The sequence below is a fragment of the Babylonia areolata genome, chromosome 24, assembly GCF_041734735.1.
Source record: "Babylonia areolata isolate BAREFJ2019XMU chromosome 24, ASM4173473v1, whole genome shotgun sequence".
Lineage (NCBI taxonomy): Eukaryota > Metazoa > Mollusca > Gastropoda > Neogastropoda > Buccinidae > Babylonia > Babylonia areolata.
This window is the reverse complement of record NC_134899.1, coordinates 35,477,400-35,502,399: the sequence shown is the minus strand read 5'-3', so window position 1 is coordinate 35,502,399 and position 25,000 is coordinate 35,477,400. Positions and strand designations below refer to the sequence as shown.

The following is a 25,000-nucleotide window of genomic DNA, read 5'->3' as shown; positions in this document are numbered from 1 at the left end:
ACCTCGATTTATCGTCTCATCCGAATGACTAGACGCTCAGTTCGATTTTCCAGTCAAACTTGGGAGAAAGGGCGAGAGCGGGATTCGAACCCAGACCCTCAAGGACTCTGTATTGGCAGATGAGCGTCTTAACCATTCTGCCACCTTCCTCCTGGGGGTCGGGGGAGGGTGAATGAATCGAGAAAGGAAGCTGCAAGGGAAATAGAATATTGAACGAGTGGAAAAGGGGCCTGAAAGAATGAACGGAGACGGGAATAATAATAATAATAATAATAATAATAATAATAATAATAATAATAATAATAAATTTCTCTCTGCACAAGATTCAGCGCTATATGAAAAAAAAAAAAAAAAAAAAAAAAAAAAAAAAAAAAAAAAAAATATATATATATATATATATATATATATATATATATATATATATATATATATATATATATATATATTATCATATAGCGCTGAATCTTGTGCAGAGACAAATCAAAGCACTTTCGCACAAGTCATTTACACGCATGTGTAACTCTAAAACTGGAAGAGAGAGAAAAAAAAAGAAAAAAAAAACAACAACTGAAGACAAGGAAGAGACAGGGAAGGGAGGCTATTTTGGGAAGAGGTGGGTTTTAAGACCAGACTTGAAAGAGCAGAGTGCGGAGACCTGACGAAGAGAAAGAGAAAGTTCATTCCAATTGCAAGGTCCAGAGACAGAGAAAGAACGGTGGCCAACAGTCGAGTGTTTGAATCTGGGTATGCGTAAACAGAGTGGATCCGAAGCCGGTTGTAGAGAGCGAGATGGAGTGTAGAGGTGAAGACAGCAAGAGAGATAGGAAGGGGCAGATTTGTGAATACATCTATAACACAGAGTGCTGATCTTGTACTTCATTCTGTGTGAGACAGGTAGCCAGTGGAGATGTTGCAAAAGAGAAGTGATGTGCTCAGATCTTTTCTTTCTGAGAAGGAGTCGGACAGCAGAGAAGGGAAGAAAGGAAGTAAGGAAGGAACGAAAGAAGGAGGTAAGATAGGAGGTATATCGTCATAATTATTTCTTTGAGAAGTCCCCTCACAAGTTGACTCGGGTAAAAAAAAAAATGTATTAGCTACTGACGTTGCTCACAACCCCACCCCCATCCCCGCCCCTCCCCCCCTCCCTAACATCCTAAGCTATTTCTGTGACTGAAACATACGTATCCACAACACACACCACAGTCTATCAAAGCAGCAAGCCTGACAGGTCTTGTGTAAAATCACAACTTTGAGAACTCGATCGCGAAAAAAATAAAATAAAATAAATCACAGGCATTGAGTAATAATGCAAATGGCAGGATCGGTGTCCTCCAAGACTTGGTATTGATTGTGGAATGAGACCACATTTCCAACTGCAGACAGACAGTGTTCAACAGGCTTCCATGCATCATCTTGTTTTCTCAATTTTCCGATTGGCTGATCACCGGCATGAAGTCTGTTTAGATCTTTGATTACAGATAATGATTCAAAACATCTTGAAGAGGTTTGCTGAAGGAGGGAGGAAAAAATAAAGGTGGATGGGTGGGTGGGGGTGAGTGGGAATTGTGGGGAGGTGGGTAATTGTCATGGAGATAATGCAGATAATGTCGGGTGCATTATGCATGAGTTGTTATGCTCGACATGGACTTCGCTTCAGTCGCTTCGTATTATACAATGATATGGCAATATCGTCTTTCCTTCCTTCCCTCTCCATAACCCATACCCATCTCATTGCCTCTGTCTGTCTGCCTGTCTCTACACTATTTCTCCAAATATTTCTCCCTTATTTTTCTTTCCTTCTTTTGTTCATCATACGTATACAAAGCCAATCGGATTTTTTTTCTCACCAAAACTGTGCTCAACTTCGGAAGTTAAACAGAAGAAGGAGGAGGAAGAAGAAGAAGAAGAAGAAGAAGAAGAAGAAGAAGAAGAAGAAGAAGAAGAAGAAGAAACCATTTTTTGATTATTATTCTTTTCCTCCGATCTTTATTTAACTATTCACTATGCCCGTACTTTTTTCTTTAAAAAAAAAAAAAAAAAAAACTCAACAAAACAAACATAATGCAAAGAAACTGAAGCCGACATAATCTATAATTCTTCCTTTCGGTCTTCAAGGAGGAAAATTTAAAAGATAAAAAAAAGCAATAAAAGAAAAAAAAGAGAAAAAAAAGAAGGAAAAACTACCTGGAAAATTTGACACAGTCTGATAATATATCATCCTTCATGTTGCGTTGCGAAAGAACAACAACAGGATACGAGAGAAAGTCGTGACGAAGACATGGCATATCATTAGCTTCATCAGAACATTTGTTCCTTTTTTTTTTGGCTCTCCATTAGTGTGTGTATATGCAGCGGATGAAAAGGTGGGAAAGGTGTGTGTGTGTGTGCGTCTGCGTGTGATCGATAAGGTGAAGGATTTCTTTCTAAAAGAGTTTCTGGGAGTGGGGAGAGACACAGAGAGAGAGAGACAGAGAAAGACAGAGAAAATGACAGACACACAGACACACAGACAGACAGAAAGAGATGCACATAGATATGGAGAAGAAGAAACACACACACACACACACACACACACACACACACACACACATTCACACACACACTGAACACTTTTTCCCTCCTTCCCGTTTTCCCTCTCATCTCCTCCCCCACTGCCATTGACTGACCCGGCAACCACCCCTTCCCCACCGCACCTCCCCATAGCCACCATATTCTCCCATCCCCGTCACCCCCCTCCCCCACCCCCTGGCGCCACGCTACCCTACTCGTTACACTATACTCTACCTTTTTTTCAGAGATATGTTTAATGGTATACCTTAAGAAATACACGATGTGCAGAGTATTGTATTCAGAGTGGAGAATTGAATCGCGTTCTTTTCGTCAGTCCCCCATCTAGCCACAACCACAACCACCCAAACACACACACACACACACACACACACACACACACACACACACACACACACACACACACACGCGCGCGCACACACACACAGGCACACACACACACACACACACACACACACACACACACACACACACACACACACACACACACACACACACACATACACACAGCGCCTGATATCACTAAAAAGTAAAAAACAAGAAGACGGTAAACATAAGAAAAAAGAACACACACACACACACACACACACACACACACACACACACACACACACACACACACACACACACACACGGTCTGAGATATGTTAACATTGAAAAGATATTAAACTTAAGAAAAAGAAACACACACACACACATGCACATGCACATACGGTCTAATATCACTTAACAGTGAAAAGACGTTAAACATAAGGGAAAAGAACACACACACACACACACACACACACACACACACACACACACACACACACACACACACACACACAACCGACCCCAACCCCCCAGTCTCCTCCCCAGCCCCTACCCCCCCCCCCCCACACACACACACACCCACCCCACACACAAACACACCTCACCTCACCTTCTTCTTATTTTTCTTTGTCGTTCGTGGGTTGCAACTCCCACGTTCACTCGTATGTACACGAGTGGGCTTTTTATGTGTATGACCGTTTTTACCCCCCGCCATGTAGGCAGCCATACTCCGTTTTCGGGGGGAGGGGGAAGGGGGGGTCCTCACCTTATAAATGTTGGGGTTCTTCTCCGGGGTGAGCAGCTTGTCGAACTGGGTGTAGACGTGGTTGAGCAGCCGCACGATCTTCATGGCGCTGTGGGTCTCCGAGTGCTGGGCGCAGAACTGTGAGAAGCCTACGATTCCGGAGAAGAGCAGGGTGACCAGGCTGTGCTTCAGGGCGGGCACGGGCCTCCGGTGCCTCAGCTCGTTGGCCACAGAGGGCGGGAGGATGGAGTACATCAGGCTGTCGGCATAGTTATGGTCATGCTGGGAGTGAGTAATACTAATAACAATAATATTAATAATAATAACAACAACAACAACAGCAACAACAATATAATGATAACGACGACAACAACGACGACGACGACGATGATAACAACAACAACAACCATAATGATGATGATGATAATGATGATTATAATGATGATGATGGCGATGATGATGATGATGATGATGATAATAATTTAAAAAAAAAATAAAAAATAAAAATAATAATAATAACGACGACGACGACTACAGCAACAACAACAACAATAATGATTCTATAGTATATGTGTGAGTGACTGATTGAATGACACAGGAAACGAATGATGAGCGCCCAAATGGCAGCCGTCAGTCGGCTCTACCCAGGTAGGCAGACTGTTGTGCAAATGACTCCGTGTTTGTAAAGCGCTTAGTAGTAGCAGTAGTGGTGGTGGTGGTGGTGGTGGTAGAGTGGTTAAAGCGTTCGACTTTCAATCTGAAGATCCCGGGTTCAAATCTCGGTTATAAAGCACCGGGTGGGTAAATCGTGGGGATTTTTTTTACCTGATATTCCAGGTCAACATAATTATGTGCAGACCTGCTTGTGCCTGGACCCCCTTCGTGTGTATACGCACGCAAAACGTCAAAGCTCCTGTAATCCATGTCAGCGTTCGGTAGGTTATGGAAACAAAAACAAACCCAGCATACATACCGCCGAAAACGGAGCATGGCTGCCTACTTGGCGAGGTAACTAAACAAAACGGTCATACACGTAAAATGTTACGTATCTGTCTGATTGTGTATGTGTGCGTCACTGAAACCATATTGACTGAGACAAGAAACGAATGATGAGCGCCTCATGCCAGCTTTCAGTCGGCTCTACCCAGGTAAACAGTCTGTTGTGCAGATGACCTTGTGTTTGTAAAGCGCTTAGAGCTTGGTTTCCGTCTGAGGATAGGCGCTACACAAACATCCATATCATTCATAGCAGCAGCAGCAGCAGCAGCAGCAGTAGTAGAAGAAGTGGTAGCAGCAGCAGCAGCAGCAGCAGCAGTAGTAGTAGTAGTAGTAGCAGCAACAGCATAAGTATCAGACGTAGTCGTTTTTGTGCATGATAGGCCTGGATTTAAAGCGCACGAGTAGTAGTAGTAGTAGTAGTAGTAGATGTTGTTGTAGAGACAGTAGTAGTAGTAGTAGTAGTAGTGTGTAATATCACTCCTTTGTCATGACAGTTTCTTCTGTGTGAAATTCGACCTGCTCTCTTCATGGGGAGCACGTCGCTACAGTGTAGTACCAGCCATTTTCTTTTCTGTCTTACTTTTTTTGACTCACTTGTGAAAACAAAGTGAGTCTATGTTTTAACCCGGTGTTCGGTTGTGTGTGTGTGTGTGTGTGTGTGTGTGTGTCTGTGGTAAACTTTAACATTGACATTTTCTCTGCAAATACTTTGTCAGTTGACACCAAATTTGGCATAAAAATAGGAAAAATTCAGTTCTGTCCAGTCATCTTGTTTAAAACAATATTGCACCTCTGGGATGGGCACCAAAAAAAAATAAATTCTCTGAACTTGGCACTCTGACCTCTTATTCTGACACAACAACAAGAGTAGTCATTATTATTATTTTTTGTTCAAACAGGAACTTCTTTTGCTAAGCATGGAATCTTTATTTATTTTGCAAACGTTTTGGTGCAGAGTGTAAAAAAGGAAAATTACTCTGTAATTAATGCTAGGGGACTTAATTTATCACAAGTGAGTCTTGAAGGCCTTGCTTCTCTTGTTTCTTTTGTTTTATTTATTTATTTATTTATTTATTTATTTATTTATTTATTTATTTATTTATTTTTTACTATCTGCAAGTGAATTCAGTTTGTTTTCTTTTCAAAGTGGATTTTTTCGACATAATGTTTGCAAGGGACAACCCTTTTTGTTGCCGCTGGTTCTTTCACGTGCGCTAAGCGCATGGCTACACACAGAACTTCGGTTTATATCTTCTAACCAGAATGACCAGCATCCAGACCAGTCTGGAAAAGAAGAAGATGACTGGAAAAATGTGTTTGAGAGTGAGGGAGGACCCTGCAATGATGTGAGAGGAATAAAAGGGACAACATACTATTAAACTACCAATAACAACAGCAAACAGTTGCATAAATGGCAGCAGTAGCAGCAGCAGTTGTAATAGTACCAGTAGAAGTCGTAGGGATAGCGGCAGTGTCAGATGCGATACCAATAATTTTCATTGGGGTTGAGAAAAACGAAATAATGAAATTGAAAACGAAAATAAAAAGATTGAAATGAAAGAAAGGAAAACAGAACACAGAATGGTCAAACGCAAAGTGAGCAAGAACAAAGACAAAAACAAAAAACAAACAAGAGAGGAAAAGCCTTCAAGACTCACTTGTGATATACTTTTAAAAAAATCCAAGCTTTTTATGTATTGAGTATAATTTCAAAATGTAATGTTCAAGATGAGACAGATCAGTTTAAAGCAAATTAAGTCCCCTAGCATTAATTACAGAGGGATTTCCCCCTTTTTTTTTACTATCTGCACCAAAACGTTTGCAAAATAAATAAAACTTCCATGCTTAGCAAAAGAAGTTCCTGTTTGAACAAAAAATGATAATAATGACTGCTCTTGTTGTTGGGTCAGAATATCAGCTCAAAGTGCCAAGTTTAGAGAATACAAAACAATATATAAATAACAGTAAATGCAGTTTGCATATGATTAGGCTTCATTTTTTTGTATTTTTTGTGCCCATCCCAGAAGTGCAATATTGTTTTGAACAAGATGACTGGAAAGAACTGATTTTTTTCCTATTTTTATGCCAAATTTGGTGTCAGCTGACAAAGTACTTGCAGAGAAAATGTCAGTGCCACACACACAGAGACAACCGAACACCGGGTTAAAACATAGACTCACTTTGTTTACACAAGTGAGTCAAAAACAAGAAAACAACAACAACAAAAAACAAACAAAAAAAACAACAACAAGCAAATCAAACAAAAAGACCACAAGCAATACTATTCTGGTTCAGCCAGTATAAAACCATCATAGCTGATCGCAATCCGACATTGATTTTTTTTTTTCTCCATAATAAACCGATAGAACACAGAAAGACCAAATGTAGCAGTGCCAAGAAAGGAATAATTATGGTTATCTTTTTTTTCCTATTTTTTTCTTCTTTTTTTTCTCCAGCTGGTGATACCTTAGTGGAAGATGAGAAAGGATGATAATGATTATGTTTCACCCCACATACACACACATCTTCCCATGCATTAGCCTTCTGGTGTCCTATCAGGGACACATTACACGCATGCAATGAACGTGATCAACGTGAAGTGCTCTCATCAGTCGATCGCCTGTGTGTGTGTGTGTGTGTGTGTGTGTGTGTGTGTGTAAATCTCTCTTACTCCCTGTCTGTCTGTCTGTCTGTCTCTCTGTCTCTCTCTTCTTCTTCTTCTTGTGTGTGTGTTTGGTGTGTGTGTGTGTGTGTGTGTGTGTGTGTGTGTGTGTGTGTGCTCGGCCTCTTTATTTCTACATTCATCTGTCTCACCGTCTGTCTGTCTCTTTCTCTATATTTGTCTGTCTGTCTGTCTGTCCGTGTCTCTCTATTTCTGTGTTATCCTATGTCTTCGTCTCGTCTATCCGAAGATATCAGAAAACAATGAGAGAGAGAGACAGACAGACAGACAGGCAGACAGAGACAGAGAGACAGAGAAACAGATACAGAGACAGAGAAACAGAGAGAGACAGTGAGTGACAGAGACAGAGAAACAGAGAGAGACAGCGAGAGTGAATGAATAATTAAACATTTTCTATTTCCTGAAGGTAATACATGAAACCTACATGCTTTTTTTTTTCCATCCAGCTCTCGAAAATTAAACAAACAAACAAAACGAATAACATTACACATGGAAAAGTAAAGGAAGTGAACAAACAAGAGAAATATCAAAGAAAAAATATATCAAAGACGAGAAGACGAAAAGATGGGAGACAGATACATAGACAGACAGACAAGACGTTATCCTGGACCAACTTTATTCCCTTGTGAAGAGAGGGTGGGAATGTCGCATTATCTGAATCAGTCTTTGTATGAGGGTGGGAGGGGTGGGGGTGGTGGAGGGTATGGTTGACAGGAGAATATCCAAAATTACAATGACAGGACTGAGACAGGTGGTAAATTATTAATTAACAGAAAATGGTAGGTTCTGTCGACAAGTCGCAACGTTTTAGAAATCACGGGGTTATGGTTATTATTTGTATTTGTATTTGTATTTCCTTCTATCACAACAGATTTCTCTGTGTGAAATTCGGGCTGCTCTCCCCAGGGAGAGCGCGTCACTACACTACAGCGCCATCCATTTTTTTTGTATTTTTTTTCCTGCGTGCAGTTTTAATTGTTTTTCCTATCGAAGTGGATTTTTCTACATAATTTTGCCAGGAACAACCCTTTTCTTGCCGTGGGTTCTTTTACGTGCGCTAAGTGCATGCTGCACACGGGACCTCGGTTTATCGTCTCATCCGAATGACTAGCGTCCAGACCACCACTCAAGGCCTAGTGGAGGGGGAGAAAATATCGGCGGCTGAGCCGTGATTCGAACCAGCGCGCTCAGATTTTTTCGCTTCCTAGGCGGACGCGTTACCTCAAGGCCATCACTCCACTGTCGAAATTGTTGCTCTGGAAATAGTGGATAGCGCGACATGCTTCATAGTTACGCAGAGAAAAAATACCTTTTAACGATAATGATAATGATAACTAACCTACGATTCCACGCTTCCAGTATCTAGGTTTTGTTATCTGTCTGATATGATCTCTGTCGTGATCAGCTACCGATTCTCCACTGGGAGCAGGCTGGACAACGCGCTGCACGCAAAACGTCTATTTGCCTATCTATTTCTATGTCTGTCTGTCTCTCTCTATGTCTGTATCTCTCTGTCTCCCCCTCCCTTTCTCTCTCTGTTTCTCCCTCTCCCATGCATGCCCCTTATATATATATATATATATATATATATATATATATATATATATATATATATATATATATATGTGTGTGTGTGTGTGTGTGTGTGTGTGTGTGTGTGTGTGTGTGTGTGTGTGTGTGTGTGTGTGTGTGTGTGTGTATGGAGAAGAGGAGGAGAAGAGGGGTAGAGAACATGAACGCATATGCGCATAACAATGTGAGTGCAGGTGATTAAATGACGGGAGAGCTTGAATACCCACCACGTAAAAAGATTAATCACGGGGTTCTGGTTATTACGAAATTGTTGCTCTGGAAATAGTGGATAGCGCGACATGCTTTATAGTTACGCACGAAAAAAAACAACACTTTAATGATAATGATAATGATAACTAACCTACGATTCCACGCTTCCAGTATCAAGGTTTTGCTATCTGTCTGATATGATCTCTGTCGTGATCAGCTACCGATTCTCCACTGGGAGCAGGCTGGACAACGCGCTGCACGCAAAACGTCTATTTGCCTATCTATTTCTATGTCTGTCTGTCTCTCTCTATGTCTGTATCTCTCTGTCTCCCCCTCCCTTTCTCTCTCTGTTTCTCCCTCTCCCATGCATGCCCCTTATATATATATATATATATATATATATATATATATATATATATATATATATATATATATATGTGTGTGTGTGTGTGTGTGTGTGTGTGTGTGTGTGTGTGTATGGAGAAGAGGAGGAGAAGAGGGGTAGAGAACATGAACGCATATGCGCATAACTATGTGAGTGCAGGTGATTAAATGACGGGAGAGCTTGAATACCCACCACGTAAAAAGATTAATCACGGGGTTCTGGTTATTACGAAATTGTTGCTCTGGAAATAGTGGATAGCGCGACATGCTTTATAGTTACGCACGAAAAAAATACCCTTTAATGATAATGATAATGATAACTAACCTACGATTCCACGCTTCCAGTATCAAGGTTTTGCTATCTGTCTGATATGATCTCTGTCGTGATCAGCTACCGATTCTCCACTGGGAGCAGGCTGGACAACGCGCTGCACGCAAAACGTCTATTTGCCTATCTATTTCTATGTCTGTCTGTCTCTCTCTATGTCTGTATCTCTCTGTCTCCCCCTCCCTTTCTCTCTCTGTTTCTCCCTCTCCCATGCATGCCCCTTATATATATATATATATATATATATATATATATATATATATATATATATATATATATATATATATATGTGTGTGTGTGTGTGTGTGTGTGTGTGTGTGTGTGTGTGTGTGTGTGTGTGTGTGTGTGTGTGTATGGAGAAGAGGAGGAGAAGAGGGGTAGAGAACATGAACGCATATGCGCATAACTATGTGAGTGCAGGTGATTAAATGACGGGAGAGCTTGAATACCCACCACGTAAAAAGATTAATCACGGGGTTCTGGTTATTACGAAATTGTTGCTCTGGAAATAGTGGATAGCGCGACATGCTTTATAGTTACGCACGAAAAAAATACCCTTTAATGATAATGATAATGATAACTAACCTACGATTCCACGCTTCCAGTATCAAGGTTTTGCTATCTGTCTGATATGATCTCTGTCGTGATCAGCTACCGATTCTCCACTGGGAGCAGGCTGGACAACGCGCTGCACGCAAAACGTCTATTTGCCTATCTATTTCTATGTCTGTCTGTCTCTATGTTTGTATCTCTCTGTCTCCCCCTCCCTTTCTCTCTCTGTTTCTCCCTCTCCCATGCATGCCCCTTATATATATATATATATATATATATATATATATATATATATATATATATATATATATATATATATATATATATATATGTGTGTGTGTGTGTGTGTGTGTGTGTGTGTGTGTGTGTGTGTGTGTGTGTGTGTGTGTGTGTGTGTGTGTGTGATTGCGTGCTTGCGTGTGTGTGTATGTGTGTGTATGTATGGAGGAGAGGAGGAGAAGAGGGGTAGAGTCCAGGAACACATATTTATGCGCATGATTATGTGAGTGCAGGTGATTAAATGACACGAGAGCTTGAATACCCACCACGTAAAAAGATAAAGAAATTAAAAAAAAAAAAAGATAAAGACGAGCACGAAAATACCAAGCCCCTAACCGCCCATCAAATATGATTCAGCTCCTGTATTATTCCTACCCCTCATTTCCATAAACACCAGCTTCATTCATTTGGACATCACAAAAGTCAGTCTCTTTATCCCACCCCCACCCCCACCCCCCGCCCCCCTGTTGTTAAGGGTAATGGAAAGCGAGAGTTGGGATGGGAAGGAGAAAGGGTTGTGTGGCTGAAACAGTACCAGACCGTAAAATGTCTTAGAAAGCTAAAGGAAGGAAAGGAAGGAAGGAAGGAAGGAAGGAAGGAAGAACAGCTCAAAGGAGAAGGAACAGAATGGGCGCGGTAGAAGGTAAAGAGTGAACGGAAAGAGATGAACAATAGCTCAGGATTGGACACAGTGATGTTAGTTAACATGGAAGTCATAGTATCCAGGTATGCAGGAGTTTGCTGACGGCATCATTTTGTTAGGCAGGCATTCGTGCCGGAGGGAAGGGGTGTATCAGGAGAGAGAGAGAGAGAGAGAGAGAGAGAGAGAGAGAGAGAGAGAGAGAGAGAGAGAGAGAGAGAGAGAGAGAGAGAGAGAGAGAGACAGACAGACAGACAGAGACAGAGAGAGACAGAGACAGAGACAGACAGAGACAGAGACAGAGAGACACACAGAGAGAGGGGGGGGGTGCGGATGTGAACGAGAGAGAGACAGACAGACAGATGCAGACAGAGACAGAGACAGACAGAGAGAGAGACACACACAGAGAGAGGGGGGATGCAGATGTGAACGAGGGAGAGAGAGAGAGAGAGAGAGAGAGAGAGAGAGAGAGAGAGAGAGAGAGAGAGAGAGAGAGAGATACGGATGTGAAAGAGAGAGAGGGAGAGAGAGACAGAGACAGAGAAAGAGAGAGACAGATGCTGATGTGGTTGCGGATGTTCAATTCATATAAAGGCCATTGCCCATCATGAAGGGGTACAATACACAAACAAGCACAGCCACTGCAAAAAATCATGAAGTTGCAACAGATCTGAAATGCAATGCCTTGTACAAGTATAATTATTGACAAATTCCTTGTGACGCTTGAGAGAGAGAGAGAGAGAGAGAGAGAGAGAGAGAGAGAGAGAGAGAGAGAGAGAGAGAGAGAGAGACAGAGAGAGAGACAGAGAGAGAGAGACAGAGAGAGAGACAGAGATGGGGGTGGGAGGCAGAGTTGGACAGATGCATCGATGCAGGAAACATGAAATTTAGCAATACAAGCGGTTCCCAAATGCTTGCATTTCTGGAATTTCTTTGGGAGGTTAACTGATATGCTTTTTGCCCATGATTGTCTGCTTGACTGTGTTTCTTTCTCTGTCTATCTGAGTCTGTCTTTTTGTGTCTATGTTTGTCTGTCTCTGTCTGCCTCTGTGTGTGTGTGTGTGTGTGTGTGTGTGTGTGTGTGTGTGTGTGTGTGTGTGTGTGTGTGTGTGTGTGTGAGTGTGGCTGGGTGGCAGGGTGTAGGTGTGTGTGTGTGTGTGTCTTTCTCTCACCTCCCCCCTCTCTCTCTGACGGACGCAATAGCCGAATGGTTAAAGTGTTGGACTTTCAATCTGAGGGTCCGTGGTTCGAATCTTGGTGTCGCCTGGTGGGTAAAAGGTGGCGATATTTCCGATCTCCCAGGTCAACATATGTGCAGACTTGCCAGTGCCTGAACCCCCTTCGTGTGTATACGCACGCAGAAGATCAAATACGCACGTTAAAGATCCTGTAATCCATGTCAGTGTTCGGTGTGTTATGGAAACAAGAACAAAAACGGTCATATACGTAATATGTTACATGTTTGTCTGAGTGTGTATGTGTGCGTGCCTGAAATATGACTGAACGACACAGGAAACGAATGATAAGCGTCCAATGGCAGCCGTCAGTCGGCTCTACCCAGGTAGGCAGCCTGTTGAGTAAATGACCCCGTGTTTCTAAAGCGCTTACAGCTTGGTCTCCGACCGAGGATAGACGCTATATCAATCAACATCAATCTCTCTGTCTGTCTGTCTGTCTGTCTGCCTGCCTGTCTGTCTGTCTGTGTGTATGAGTGACATGGCCATATGGTAAATCAAGGTTTGGGTCTAAACTATTTTCCTTGACGAGTAAAAGGAAATCAGTCAAACAATCAGTGTTTCTCTTTTCAGTGCCCTCTCCCTTTTCTTTATGTCCCTTCCACCCACATCTCTCTGTCTCTGTCTGTCTCTGTCTCTGTCTCTGTTTCTCTGTCTCTCTCTCTCTCTCTCTCTTTCAAACTAGCCTTCCCTTCATACAACTTAAATTGACAGGCCGATCTCTCTGCCAGTCCTCTCTTCAATTGACCATCCATTACCATCCATTACATTAATAACACATAAAATATCATACACCACAACCACGTTTAAAGCCCAAGTCAAGGACTCCACCTACCCCACCTCCAAAGAAAGGACATAACGGAGTCTCCCGTCGGACCGACGCACGAGTAGGCAGGCAGGCTTATCTGTCGGTGTGTGCCCTCATATGGGAGAAGAGGCCGATTCTGGATGCGCAGCACTTCCCACAGGTGTTGCAAGGGAAAACGTCTCCAGAAGTTGAGCCCTGCTTCCTTCGCTCACGCTTCTCCTTAATGGCTAGCGTTCTCTTGTTTTCAAACGTCTTTACGCCACTAGGACAAAATGGGGCTTAAACAGTGGAAGGGAAGGTGGAATAAGGACAGGGGGAGGTAACAAAGAAACAGAAAGAAAAAAAAGGAAGGACGAAAGAAAGTAAGTAAGGAGGGAAGGAAGGAAGGAAGGGGAAAAAAGCAACGGAAACGGAACAAAACGATTACAAAATGGCTAGTGACACGTCAGTGGAAGGACGAGAGAACAGACGAACAGCAGGCAAGGATCGGAATAATGGAGCGCTCTGCTGTGGAACTCTTTCAAGCGAGATGCCAGAATGGGGTGTGTTCCTTTTTGTGAGTCACTTTGTCGTGCCTGAAGTCGAAGAAACGGGGCGAGGGGAGATAGACAGATAGATGGAGAGAGAGAGAGAGAGAGAGAGAGAGAGAGAGAGAGAGAGAGAGAGAGAGAGAGAGAGAGAGAGAGAGAGAGAGAGAGAGAGACAGACAGACAGACAGACAGACAGACAGTCAGACAGATAGACAGAAATAAAGAGGGAGACGGAGAGATATGCATACATAGAAAGAAAGATGGAACTAGATAGAGAGGCAGAGACAGAAAGTGAGGTAGACAGTTTCAGTTTCAGTAGCTCAAGGAGGCGTCACTGCGTTCGGACAAAACCATATACAAAACGCTACACCACATCTGCCAAGCAGATGACTGACCAGCAGCGTAACCCAACGCGCTTAGTCAGTGAGGTAGACAGACACAGAGAGACAGACATACCGAGAGAGACAGAGAGAAAGAGAAAGAGAAAGAAAGATAGAGACAGAAGAGTCGCTTTTTTTACACTTTGACACGTAAATGCCACTGGCCATAAGGCCCGTATGACATGGGTGAATGCATCAACATACTTTCAATTTATAACAAACCATTATGATAAACGAATGAAATGGTGCAAGCAAATAATGAAACGAAACAAAGTTTCTTCTTTAAAGAAGAATGATAGTAACCAACAGGCCACCCGACACATAGTAAATAACTCCGTTCGTTCATCTATCAATGCACCATGCTGTTAACATATTCCAACACTGACTATAGGAAAGACAGAAGAGATATAGAGAGAGACAGCGAAAGACACACACCGAAACAGTGTGTGTGTGTGTGTGTGTGTGTGTGTATGTATGTGTGTGTGTGTGTGTGTGTGTGTGTGTGTGTGTGTGTGTGTGTGTGTGTGTGTGTGAGAGAGAGAGAGAGAGAGAGAGAGAGAGAGAGAGAGAGAGAGAGAGAGAGAGAGAGAGACAGACAGACAGACAGACAGAGACAGAGACAGCAACAGAGACAGCCGGAGACAGGGACAGAGAATACGAGAAAGAGACAGAGAGACAGAAAAAGAAGGGGGTTGATTAGGAACAACTGGGTTGAACCTTAAACGGGAGGGACTCAGAGACGATTCAATACTTAGTGATGATAGTGTGCACAGAATGTTGTCAGATATTCTTGTACTTGCTGGTAAAGGCACTAAAACCTGCTCTGTTTTGCCTTCTATGTTTTTTTGTTTGTTTGTTTATTTGTTTGTTTGTTTTCTTTTTTTCTTACTTCTGTTCTTTTCATTTCTGTTTTTTTCCCCTTTTCTTTTGATATTCATATCTAATGCGTTGTATTTTCCTTTTTCTTTGCATTCTCTTCTTTCTTTCTTTAAAAAAATGCCTTATGGGGCGAATAGAGAAAGATAAAGAGAGAGAGAGGGAGCACAGAGAGAGCAGAGAGAGAGAAGAGAGAGAGAGGGAGAGAGAGAGAGAGAACAGAGAGAGAGAGAGAGAACACAGAGAGAGAGAGAGAGGCGAGCAGATGACGCCTACTTGAAACAAAACGAACTTTTTCACACCTTCCTTTCTTCTCATCCCACATTTCAATTTCTGTTTTCATACCGGTTTCTTAAGTGTTGGTTTTTTGTGTGTGTGTGTTTTGCTTTAACGATACAAAAACAAAAAGAACAGTAAACACCCAACGAGAAGGGAGTGTAGGGGACAGTTACAATGACAATTACAATTTTACCCAAGAAACAAGAAGAGAGACAGAGACATAGAGAGAGAAAGACAGAGACAGGCACGCAGAGAGAGAAAGATAGAAAGAGAGACAGAGACAGGGACAAAGAAACAGCACGTGAGAGACTCAGGGGGTTGGGTGGCGATGGAGAGTGAGAGGGAGAAAGAGAGAGGGAAGGATGGGAGGTAGACAGAGAAACAGAAAGTAGACAGACCTAGCTGTGAAAGAGAAAGGGTATGTTGGCCACAAAGACGTTTTTCCCCACCCCATCTTGACGTCTCTCTATCTACAGCGGACCACCTACGACACACACTTGTTTCACGTGCTGTTCTCCCTTTCCGGCCCCGTCAACGGGTGCGTTTCAAGCCGCGTGCTGATTGGCTCTAAATCAGATGATTGATGTCAGCATGTGTCTGTTTCGCGCGTGCAGCCTTTTTGGCTAATGCTGCGAAAATGCACTTTTTTGTGTGTTGTTGTTGTTGTTGTTTGTTTGTTTGTTTGTTTGCATTTTTGTCTCCTGGAGGAGGAATTCAGGGTAGATCTATTTCGGTTTTGTATCCATTTCAAAGGTTGTTTCCTCTTTGGATTGTTGATTACAGTTTGGATCCGAGGCTTGTAATTGGTGGGGCGTTCGGTGAGAAGACGGTTTCATTGTCAGTTCATGAGAATGTTTACAGTTTTGGTGAAATTCCAGTCTGCCTTAAATCTGTGTGTGTGTGTGTGTGTGTGTGTGTGTGTGTGTGTGTGTGTGTGTGATAGAGAGAGTGAGAGAGAGAGTGAGACGAGACAGCAAATGAGAGAGACAGTGGGGAGAGAGAGAGAGAGAGTCTGTGTGTAAATATGTGTGCGCACGCGCGCTCGCGCGTGTGTTTACACGTGTGCATGTCTCCGTGTGTGTGTGTGTGTGTGTGTGTGTGTGTGTGTGTGTGTGTGTGTGAGTGAGTGGATGTAAATGTCGACACTATCTTGTAACTGGCAGACCAACGTTCAACAAAGAGGCTTCAAACATTCCACAACCAAACATTATTCATATACTGATTGGCGCACTGACCTGTCCTACCCTCCTACAGCATTATTCAGCTCACTGTACTTCTGCTGGACAGACACACAGTCAGTCTTTTCTTTTTCTTTTCTTTTTTTTTTTTTTTCCTTTTGCCCGCACACAAAGGGGTGGGAAGCAAAGTGCAGAGACACACACACACACACACACACACACACACACACACAGAGAGAGAGAGAGAGAGAGAGAGAGAGAGAGAGAGAGAGAGAGACGCGTGGGTGTTCGATGAGAGCACAGCCGGCTAGGCAACAAATCAGTTAGATGACAGAGACAGAAGGAAGGAAGGAAGGAAAAGAAAGGACAAGAGAAACAAAAGATGAATGGGAGAAGAAAGGAAAGAATGAAGGAAGGAAGGGGGGGAGGAAAGAAGGGAAAGCAAACGGAAGCAAGAGGGTCGGGGAATGGGGGGGGGGAGGGAGGTGGGCGTGGGGGCGGGAGGGGGGGGGGGGGGCAAAGGAAACAGGGAGATAATGGAATGGGAAGGAAGGAAGGGGAAGGGGGGGAGAAGGAAAGCCAAACGGAAGCAATAGGGTAGGGGAGGTAGGGTGTGTGTGTGTGTGGGGGGGGGGGTGAGGTAAAGGAAACGGGGGGATAATGGACTGTGAAGGAAGCAAGGATCGAAGGAAGGAAGGAAAGGGAGAAGGAAAGGGGGAGTGGGGAGTGAGGGGGGGTGGGGGGGGGGTGAAGAGGACAACGGGAAAAGGGAAGACAAAATGAATGGACAATAATCCTGGAGTGGACACACTGAGATCTGGATGCTATTTCAGCATGCAGGGGATAGGGGTGGGGTGGGGGTGGGGGTGGGGGAGTGGGGTAGGAGTACTACAGGAGGGGGTATCCGGCTGCCGCGATCATTCTCTTTTAGGCAGCCATGCTGACGTGGAACTGCTAACACACACACACACACACACACACACACACACACACACAGAGGGGGTGGAAGTGGGGGTGGGGAGAGTGGGTGGGGTAGGTGAGACGACTGACGCGAACAAAAGAGGGAGGTTCAGAGACTGTTCAATACTTGATGTGGGAGGTGGAGGCTGAGGGGGGGACGGGGGAGGAGGGTGTGTGCACAGAATGGATCCAGATATCCTCTGCATGTTGGTCCAAGCGTTGAAAGCAGCTCAATTATTTTCTACCGTTCTTTGTGAGTTAATTACTTGAGCTTCCTTCACTCATCCATTTCTTTTCTTTCGCTATCTTATCTAGTCTTTCCTGCTTTTTGTCTTGCTGGGATGTTGTTTTGTTTTGTTGTTGTTGTTTTTTTAATTCATTATTTCTTTTCCTTATTCTCTTTATTTTTATGTTTTTGTTCTTGTTATGCTGTTAATATTTCCCCCCTTTTTTCTCATTCTTTTCTTTCTTTGTGTTGCTTCTTTTTTTTCTTTCGTTTATTTTTTTTTTCTCTCTCTTTTGCGTTATTTTGTCTCACTTTCTCCACTCTTCCTTTTTTTCTGTGCTTCGCAACAACTGGACAACTGAGACGTAAGAATGATGACAACGCATTATAAAACCAAAAGCTAAAGATGCTATTTAGAAGTTTGCAACATTTATATTTGGTTTGTACTCACAACTAATCATATACTTATCTTGTAATGCCGTCTTCTTTTATTTTCTTTCAAATATGACAAATAAACATTAAGGCAGAATGAGTGAGTCATAGATATGCTTTTTGCTTGTGCAGTTAATGATAATTATGGTTCGTGTGTTTCTCTGATGACTTGTTTCCTCTGCGACAGGCGCAATAGCCGAATGGTTAAAGCGTTGGACTTTCAATCTGAGGGTCCTGGGTTCGAATCTCGGTAACGGCGCCTGCTAGGTAAAGGGTGGCGATTTTTCCGATCTCCCAGGTCAACATATGTCCAAACCTGCCAGTGCCTGAACCCCCTTCGTGTGTATACGCAAGCAAAAAAAATCAAATACGCACGTTAAAGATCCTGCAATCCATGTGAGCGTTCGGTGGGTTATGGAAACAAGAAAATACCCAGCATGCACGCACCCCTGGCTGCCTACGTGGCGGGGTAAAAACGGTCATACACGTAAAAGCCCACTCGTACATACGAGTGAACGTGGGAGTTGCAGCTTACGAACCCAGAAGAAGAAGAAGAAGAAGAAGAAGAAGAAGAAGAAGAAGAAGAAGAAGTTTCCTTTGCTTTAGAGAAGCAAAGAAAGAAAAAGAAACAAGCAATCAGAGAGAGAGAGAAGACGAGTTATCCCACTGAGACTTTATACATCTCTTTAAGTCTGGTGGGGCAGGGCCTGGAATGACAAACTAGTGGAAGCGTTTCGAGATCTTCCTGGTTTCCCTTCCCGACCTGTCAACGCTGCGTTTGAAGCTGTGCGCTGATTGGCTCTAAATCAGATGATTGATGTCAGCATGTGTCCATTCCTCGCGAGCAGCCTTTTTGACTACTGTTGTGGGAAAGCCCGGTTTTTTGTTTGTTTGTTTGTTGTTGTTTTTTTTTATTCTTTCTTTCTTTTTCTGGGCAGAGGTATTTCGGTTTTGTATCCATTTCAAAGGTTGTTGCTGTTTCTACTTTGGGCTGTGGCTTGGAGTGGGGTGGCTGGCTTGGGGCTGGGGCTATCAAGATGAGGAAGTAAGTGCTTTGTCAAGCCATTGGGATTTCTGCAGTTGCCATGGAATTTCCGCCACAATTCTTTTGGTTCCTAGTAGTCCTACAGTGTTAATGGTGAATGATCACATATACTTTGCATCCTGTGTCTACCCCCGTCACAAAACCCCTTCTTAATATTCCTTCCTGAATAATGATATACTGTAGAATCATTGAAATCGTATGGCACAGTGTCATTTATTCAGATTTTCATTCAGATTCCTTGTCTTCTTCCAATCCCCTCTCACTGTGTAAGCATGAGCGTTAGTAAGGCTGGGGGTGGGGGAATGTGTGTGTGTGTGTGTGTGTGTGTGTGTGTGTGTGTGTGTGTGTGTGTGTGTGTGTGTGTGTGTGTGTGTGTGTGTGTGAATGCATATTCAATCCTATGCCTTTTTGTGCACGGGCACACACACGCAAGATGGTTTGAATGTCAGGACCATGGTTTGACTGACAGACGTGCAGTCTACGATACCGCAGACATCCACTGAGATCTGTCTACGACGACTACTGAACTAATTTCTCTGAATTCACCCACATTTCTGTCTCACATCCATGCTTCGTTTTCTGTGAAAACAAGTCACATTTTTAGCCGCCGATGTTATGTGTTCTTTTTTATCTGTTTTTTTTTTCTTTTTTTTTTTTTTTACTGATAAAGAGGGTGGAAAGAAGAGGGAGTGAACGAATAAATGGATGAGTAAAGCCACGCAACACAAAGTCAGGAAGAAGAAAGGAGAAGGAAGAGTGTGGGCGAAAGGAGAGAGGAAGTAATTGGATGATTAACAGAGACACTACAACAAATACACCGAGTTCTGGAAGTGATCTTCTTCTTCTTCTTCTTTTTCTTCTTCTTCTGCGTTCACTCGTATGCACACACGTGTATGACCGTTTTTACCCCGCCATGTAGGCAGCCATACTCCGTTTTCGGGTGTGTGCATGCTGGGTATGTTCTTGTTTCCATAACCCACCGAACGCTGACATGGATTACAGGATCTTAAACGTGCGTATTTGATCTTCTGCTTGCATATACACACGAAGGGGGTTCAGGCATTAGCAGGTCTGCACATATGTTGACCTGGGAGATCGTAAAAATCTCCACCCTTTACCCACCAGGCGCTGTCACCGTGATTCGAACCCGGGACCCTCAGATTGACAGTCCAACGCTTTAACCACTCGGCTATTGCGCCTGTCAAGGAAGTGATCAAACTGCATTGGTGAGGGATCGGGGTGAGTGGGGGAGTGGGGGAGTGATGAACGAGTAGGGAGATGAGGGACTAGGGGCTGGGGATGCTGGTGGATTAGCTGATACCATCATTGATTTTGTCAGCCATGCCCGAAGGAGTATGTGGGGAAAGAGAGGGGGCGTGGGGGGGCGTGGGGGGGGAGAAAGATGGATAGGAAGCAACAGGGGCAGACAGAGAGGGTGAGACAGAAGAGACAGAGAGACCCAGAGACAGAGAAACAGAGAGACAGAGACAGACAGAGACAGAAACAGAGACACAGAGACAGACAGAGACAGAAAAAGACACATAGACGGAAAAGACAGAGGCAGAGGGGGGCAGAATTCAGGGACGGGAGGAGGTCGGCTCACAAACTCGAAGGAGTTGCAGTTGACAAAGCACGCAAATGAAGCGTAACAAGGGAAATGAAAACTGCCAATTCCACTGTGAATTTTGCCAAAAAACTTTGATCAGGTAAATCTCTGTCTCTGTCTTTCTCTGTCTCTGTCTCTGTATCACTTTGCCTGATCAGGCAGTTCTCTCTCTCTCTCTCTCTCTCTCTCTCTCTCTCTCTCTCTCTCTCTCTCTCTCTCTCTCTCTCTCTCTCTCTCTCTTCTCTATGTGTATGTCTCCCTCCCTCTCTCACTCTCTCTCTCTTCTATATGTGTATGTCTACCTTCCTCCCTCCCTCCCTCTCTCTCTCTCTCTGTCACTCTCTTACTCATCTTCCCCACCTCTGTTTCTCTCTCCTTCGCCCTCTATATCACCTTTCCCTTGGAATAACTTTATTGACTCATCTCTCTGCGTTTCTCTCTGTTTCTCTCTCCCTCGCCCCCTATATCACCTTTCCCTTGGAATAACTTTATTGACTCATCTCTCTGCGTTTCTCTCTGTTTCTCTCTCCCTCTCCCCCTATATCACCTTTCCCTTGGAATAACTTTACTGACTCATCTCTCTGCGTTTCTCTCTGTTCAGCGGACCATCCATCACTAGTTCAGTTCAGTTCAATTGCTCAAGGAAGCGTCACTGCGTTCGGACAAATCCATACACGCTACACCACATCCGCTAAGCAGATGTCTGACCAGCAACGTAACCCAACAACACACTCAAATCACCATCCATTACACAATAACACATCATAACAATGCTTTAAGTTTTAGTCAAGTCCCCTTGAAAAGGATATAAAAGGGTACACAAGGGGTTAAAATGCGGGGTGGGGTGGGGTGGGGGGGGGGAGTAAGATTAGTATAGAGCTTGCCCACAAAAAACAAAAAAAACAAAAAAAAAGAAGAGAAAATAAAGAACAAAGAATATAAAGAAACAAATTACAGTGGCCGGACAAAGTAAAAAAAGAAAAATGCACAAAGGAAAGACCAAAGGAAGGAAGGAAGGAAGGAAGGACAAGGAAGAACGGACGAACAAAGGCCTCCCCGAACAGACTGTGGCGCTGTTCTGGAACTCTTTGAAGCGTGTCGCCAGGACCGGATCTGCTGCCCCCCCTAAGTCAGTTAGCCAGCCATGCCTGGAGGGGAACGAGGACATCAAGGTGGGGGTGTCTATTTTTAGAGAGGAAGGGGAGGGAGGGAAAGAGAGAAAGAGAGAGAGAGAGATGGACAGACAGAAGAGACAGAGATAACCAGCCATGCCTGCAGTGGAAAGAGGACATCAAGGTGGGGTTGTCTATTTTAAGAGAGGGAGGGGAGGGAGGGAAAGAGAGAGAGAGAAAGAGAGAGAGAGAGGGAGAGAGAGGGACAGACAGAAGAGACAGAGATAACCAGCCATTCCTGAAGGGGAAAGAGGACATCAAGGTGGGGGTGTCTATTTTTAGAGAGGAAGGGGAGGGAGGGAGGGAAAGAGAGAGAGAGAGATGGACAGACAGAAGAGACAGACATAACCAGCCATGCCTGCAGTGGAAAGAGGACATCAAGGTGGGGGTATTTATTTTTAGAGAGGAAGGGGAGGGAGGGAGGGAGGGAGGGAAGAGAGAGAGAGAGAGAGATGGACAGACAGAAGAGACAGACATAACCAGCCATGCCTGCAGTGGAAAGAGGACATCAAGGTGGGGGTATTTATTTTTAGATAGGAAGGGGAGGGAGGGAAAGAGAAAGAGAGAGAGAGAGAGAGAGAGAGAGAGAGAGAGAGAGAGAGAGAGAGAGAGAGAGAGAGAGAGAGAGATGGACAGACAGAACAGACAGAGATAACCAGCCATGCCTGCAGTGGAAAGAGGACATCAAGTTGGGGGTATCTATTTTTAGAGAGGAAGAGGAGGGAGGGAAAGAGAGAGAGAGAGAGAGAGGGGGGGCGGAGGGGGGAAGGAGACAGACAGAGACAGAAAAGACAAAGAGGATCAGCCATGCCTGAAGGGGAACGAGGATATCAAGGTGAGGGAATTTTTTTTTTTTTTCTTAGAGAGAGAGAGGGGACAGGGCGGGAGGTAAACACAGAGAGAGAGAGAGAGAGAGAGAGAGAGAGAGAGAGAGAGAGAGAGAGAGAGAGAGAGAGAGAGAGAATGAATGAATAAATGGATGAATAATTTTCGCTTTCTGACTGAGCAAACATGCTTATTTTCATCCAGCCCTCGAAAACAAGCAAATAAACAACAGAAAAAAAAAGGAAGATAACATGAACACTAATTAAAATAAAATAAAATGAATTAAATGATTTTTTTTTTAATTAAAAGGAGTGAACAAGTAAGAGAAAAATTACGGAAAAAATATATCAAAGACGAGAAGAAGAAAAAGAGATACTTACTTACATAGATAGACGGATAGAGACAGACAGAGAGACAGACAGACAGATAGACAGAGAGAGCGAGAGAGACAGACAGACAGAGAGAAAGAGAGGCACAGAGAGAGAGACAGGGACACACACACACACACACACACACACACACACACACACACACACACAGAGAGAGAGAGAGAGAGAGAGAGAGAGAGAGAGAGAGAGAGAGAGAGAGAGAGATGGTTTATTCATGTATAGAGGCCTAGGCCCCTTATGAAGGGGAATGTGAACATTATTTTACAAACAATACATCACGACACTGTGAGTATCAATGTGAGCACATTGAGAGAGAGAGAGAGAGAGAGAGAGAGAGAGAGAGAGAGAGAGAGAGAGAGAGAGAGAGAGAGAGAGAGAGAGAGAGAGAGAGAGAGAGATGTATAGGAAGCAACAGGAACAGATGGACAGAAGAGACAGAGTGACCCAGTCATGAAGCTCCCTGAAGAGGAAAGAGAGCAGAAGAGGTAGGGTTTTAAGCTCATGATTTCTCGCATATTTTGAGCCCTTTTGTTCTTACATATTTGGTCTTTTGTTTTTCTTTCTTTCTTTTTTTTTTTTATTAAGGGAAATCAGACAATTTCGTCATCAGGGATGACTGGTCTATACTGAGACCATCCTTATTTTGTTGTGTCTGTAATGCACTTTGTATTTGGTTATGTCCATTTTTGTCTGTTAATGGTTCAGAGTTGGCTGTTTGCTATTGTATGTTTCTGTATGTCTGTGGGTTTATTTATTCCCCCGTTTTTTTGTGGTCTTTTTTTTGTTTTTTTTGTTTGTTTGTTTGTTGTTTTTTTCTCAAGGCCTGACTAAGCGCGTTGGGTTACGCTGCTGGTCAGGCATCTGCTTGGCAGATGTGGTGTAGCGTATATGGTTTGTCCGAACGCAGTGACGCCTCCTTGAGCAACTGAAACTGAAACTGAAACTGTGGGTTCTCTTCTCGTGTTTTCTGTCATTGTCTCTTGCCCTTCGGGTTCGTCGCCTTTTATCCTCTGATTTCATCTTCAGAGCTGCAGCTTGTTTGGTTGTTGTTGTCTTGGGTTTATTCTTCCATCCTGCTGATACATTTTATCTTCTCCATCTGGTTCTTCCACTGGTTGTTGCCCGGTGTCGTCTTTTCATCGTACTGCATTTCCCGTCCATCTCCTCTTCTTTGTTTTCTTCACATTTGGTGGCTGGCCAGGGGGGGTGTCTGGTCCTTCATGTATTGCCATTAGTATGTTTTTTGTTTCTTTCTTTTTTTTTTCTTTATGTTTCTTGTCTTTCTCTCTCACTTATTTTCCCCACTCCTTTCCTCTACACACAGCCTTGAATTTATTTTAGCCAGGGCTACTGTTGCAAAGTTTTTTTCATAGTCACATTATAGACCTATCAACGTTGCGTTGAAGCTGCTTGCAGACTGGCTCTGAATCAGATGAATGATGTCAGCGGGTTTCTATTTCATGCGTCACAGCCTTTTCAGCTCTCGCTGCTCCGAGAAAGCACGTTTTCCACAGACCAGGTATTTCTGGGAAGAAGTATTTCGGTGCTGAGTCCGTGTCAGAGTTAACTGATGTCTCTGCTTCACATTGCATTTAGGATGAGGTAGAGTTTGGGAATGGGCGGGTGGAAGGTGAGGGTGGGGTGGTGGGGGGTGGCGGGGAATGGGGTTGGGGTTAGAAGACAGATGTAGTGTCAAGCCAAGTGGATGTTTGCAATTTCTGGTGCAGTTTTAGTTTCTTTGAGAAAGCCAGGATATGTGTGGGTGGTCTCATTTCATGCACAACGCA

General features: G+C 43.6%; 1 protein-coding gene across 1 annotated transcript in view; it reads right to left on the bottom strand.

Moving 5' to 3' along the window:
• The window catches only part of LOC143298858 (guanylate cyclase soluble subunit beta-1-like), a 261,179-nt gene that overhangs the window by 52,337 nt on the left and 183,842 nt on the right, over nt 1-25,000 (bottom strand). Inside the window, exon 7 of the mRNA XM_076611858.1 lies at nt 3,647-3,884. Within this exon, the coding sequence (XP_076467973.1) occupies nt 3,647-3,884 (238 nt within the window). The remainder of the gene's footprint in view (nt 1-3,646; nt 3,885-25,000) is intronic.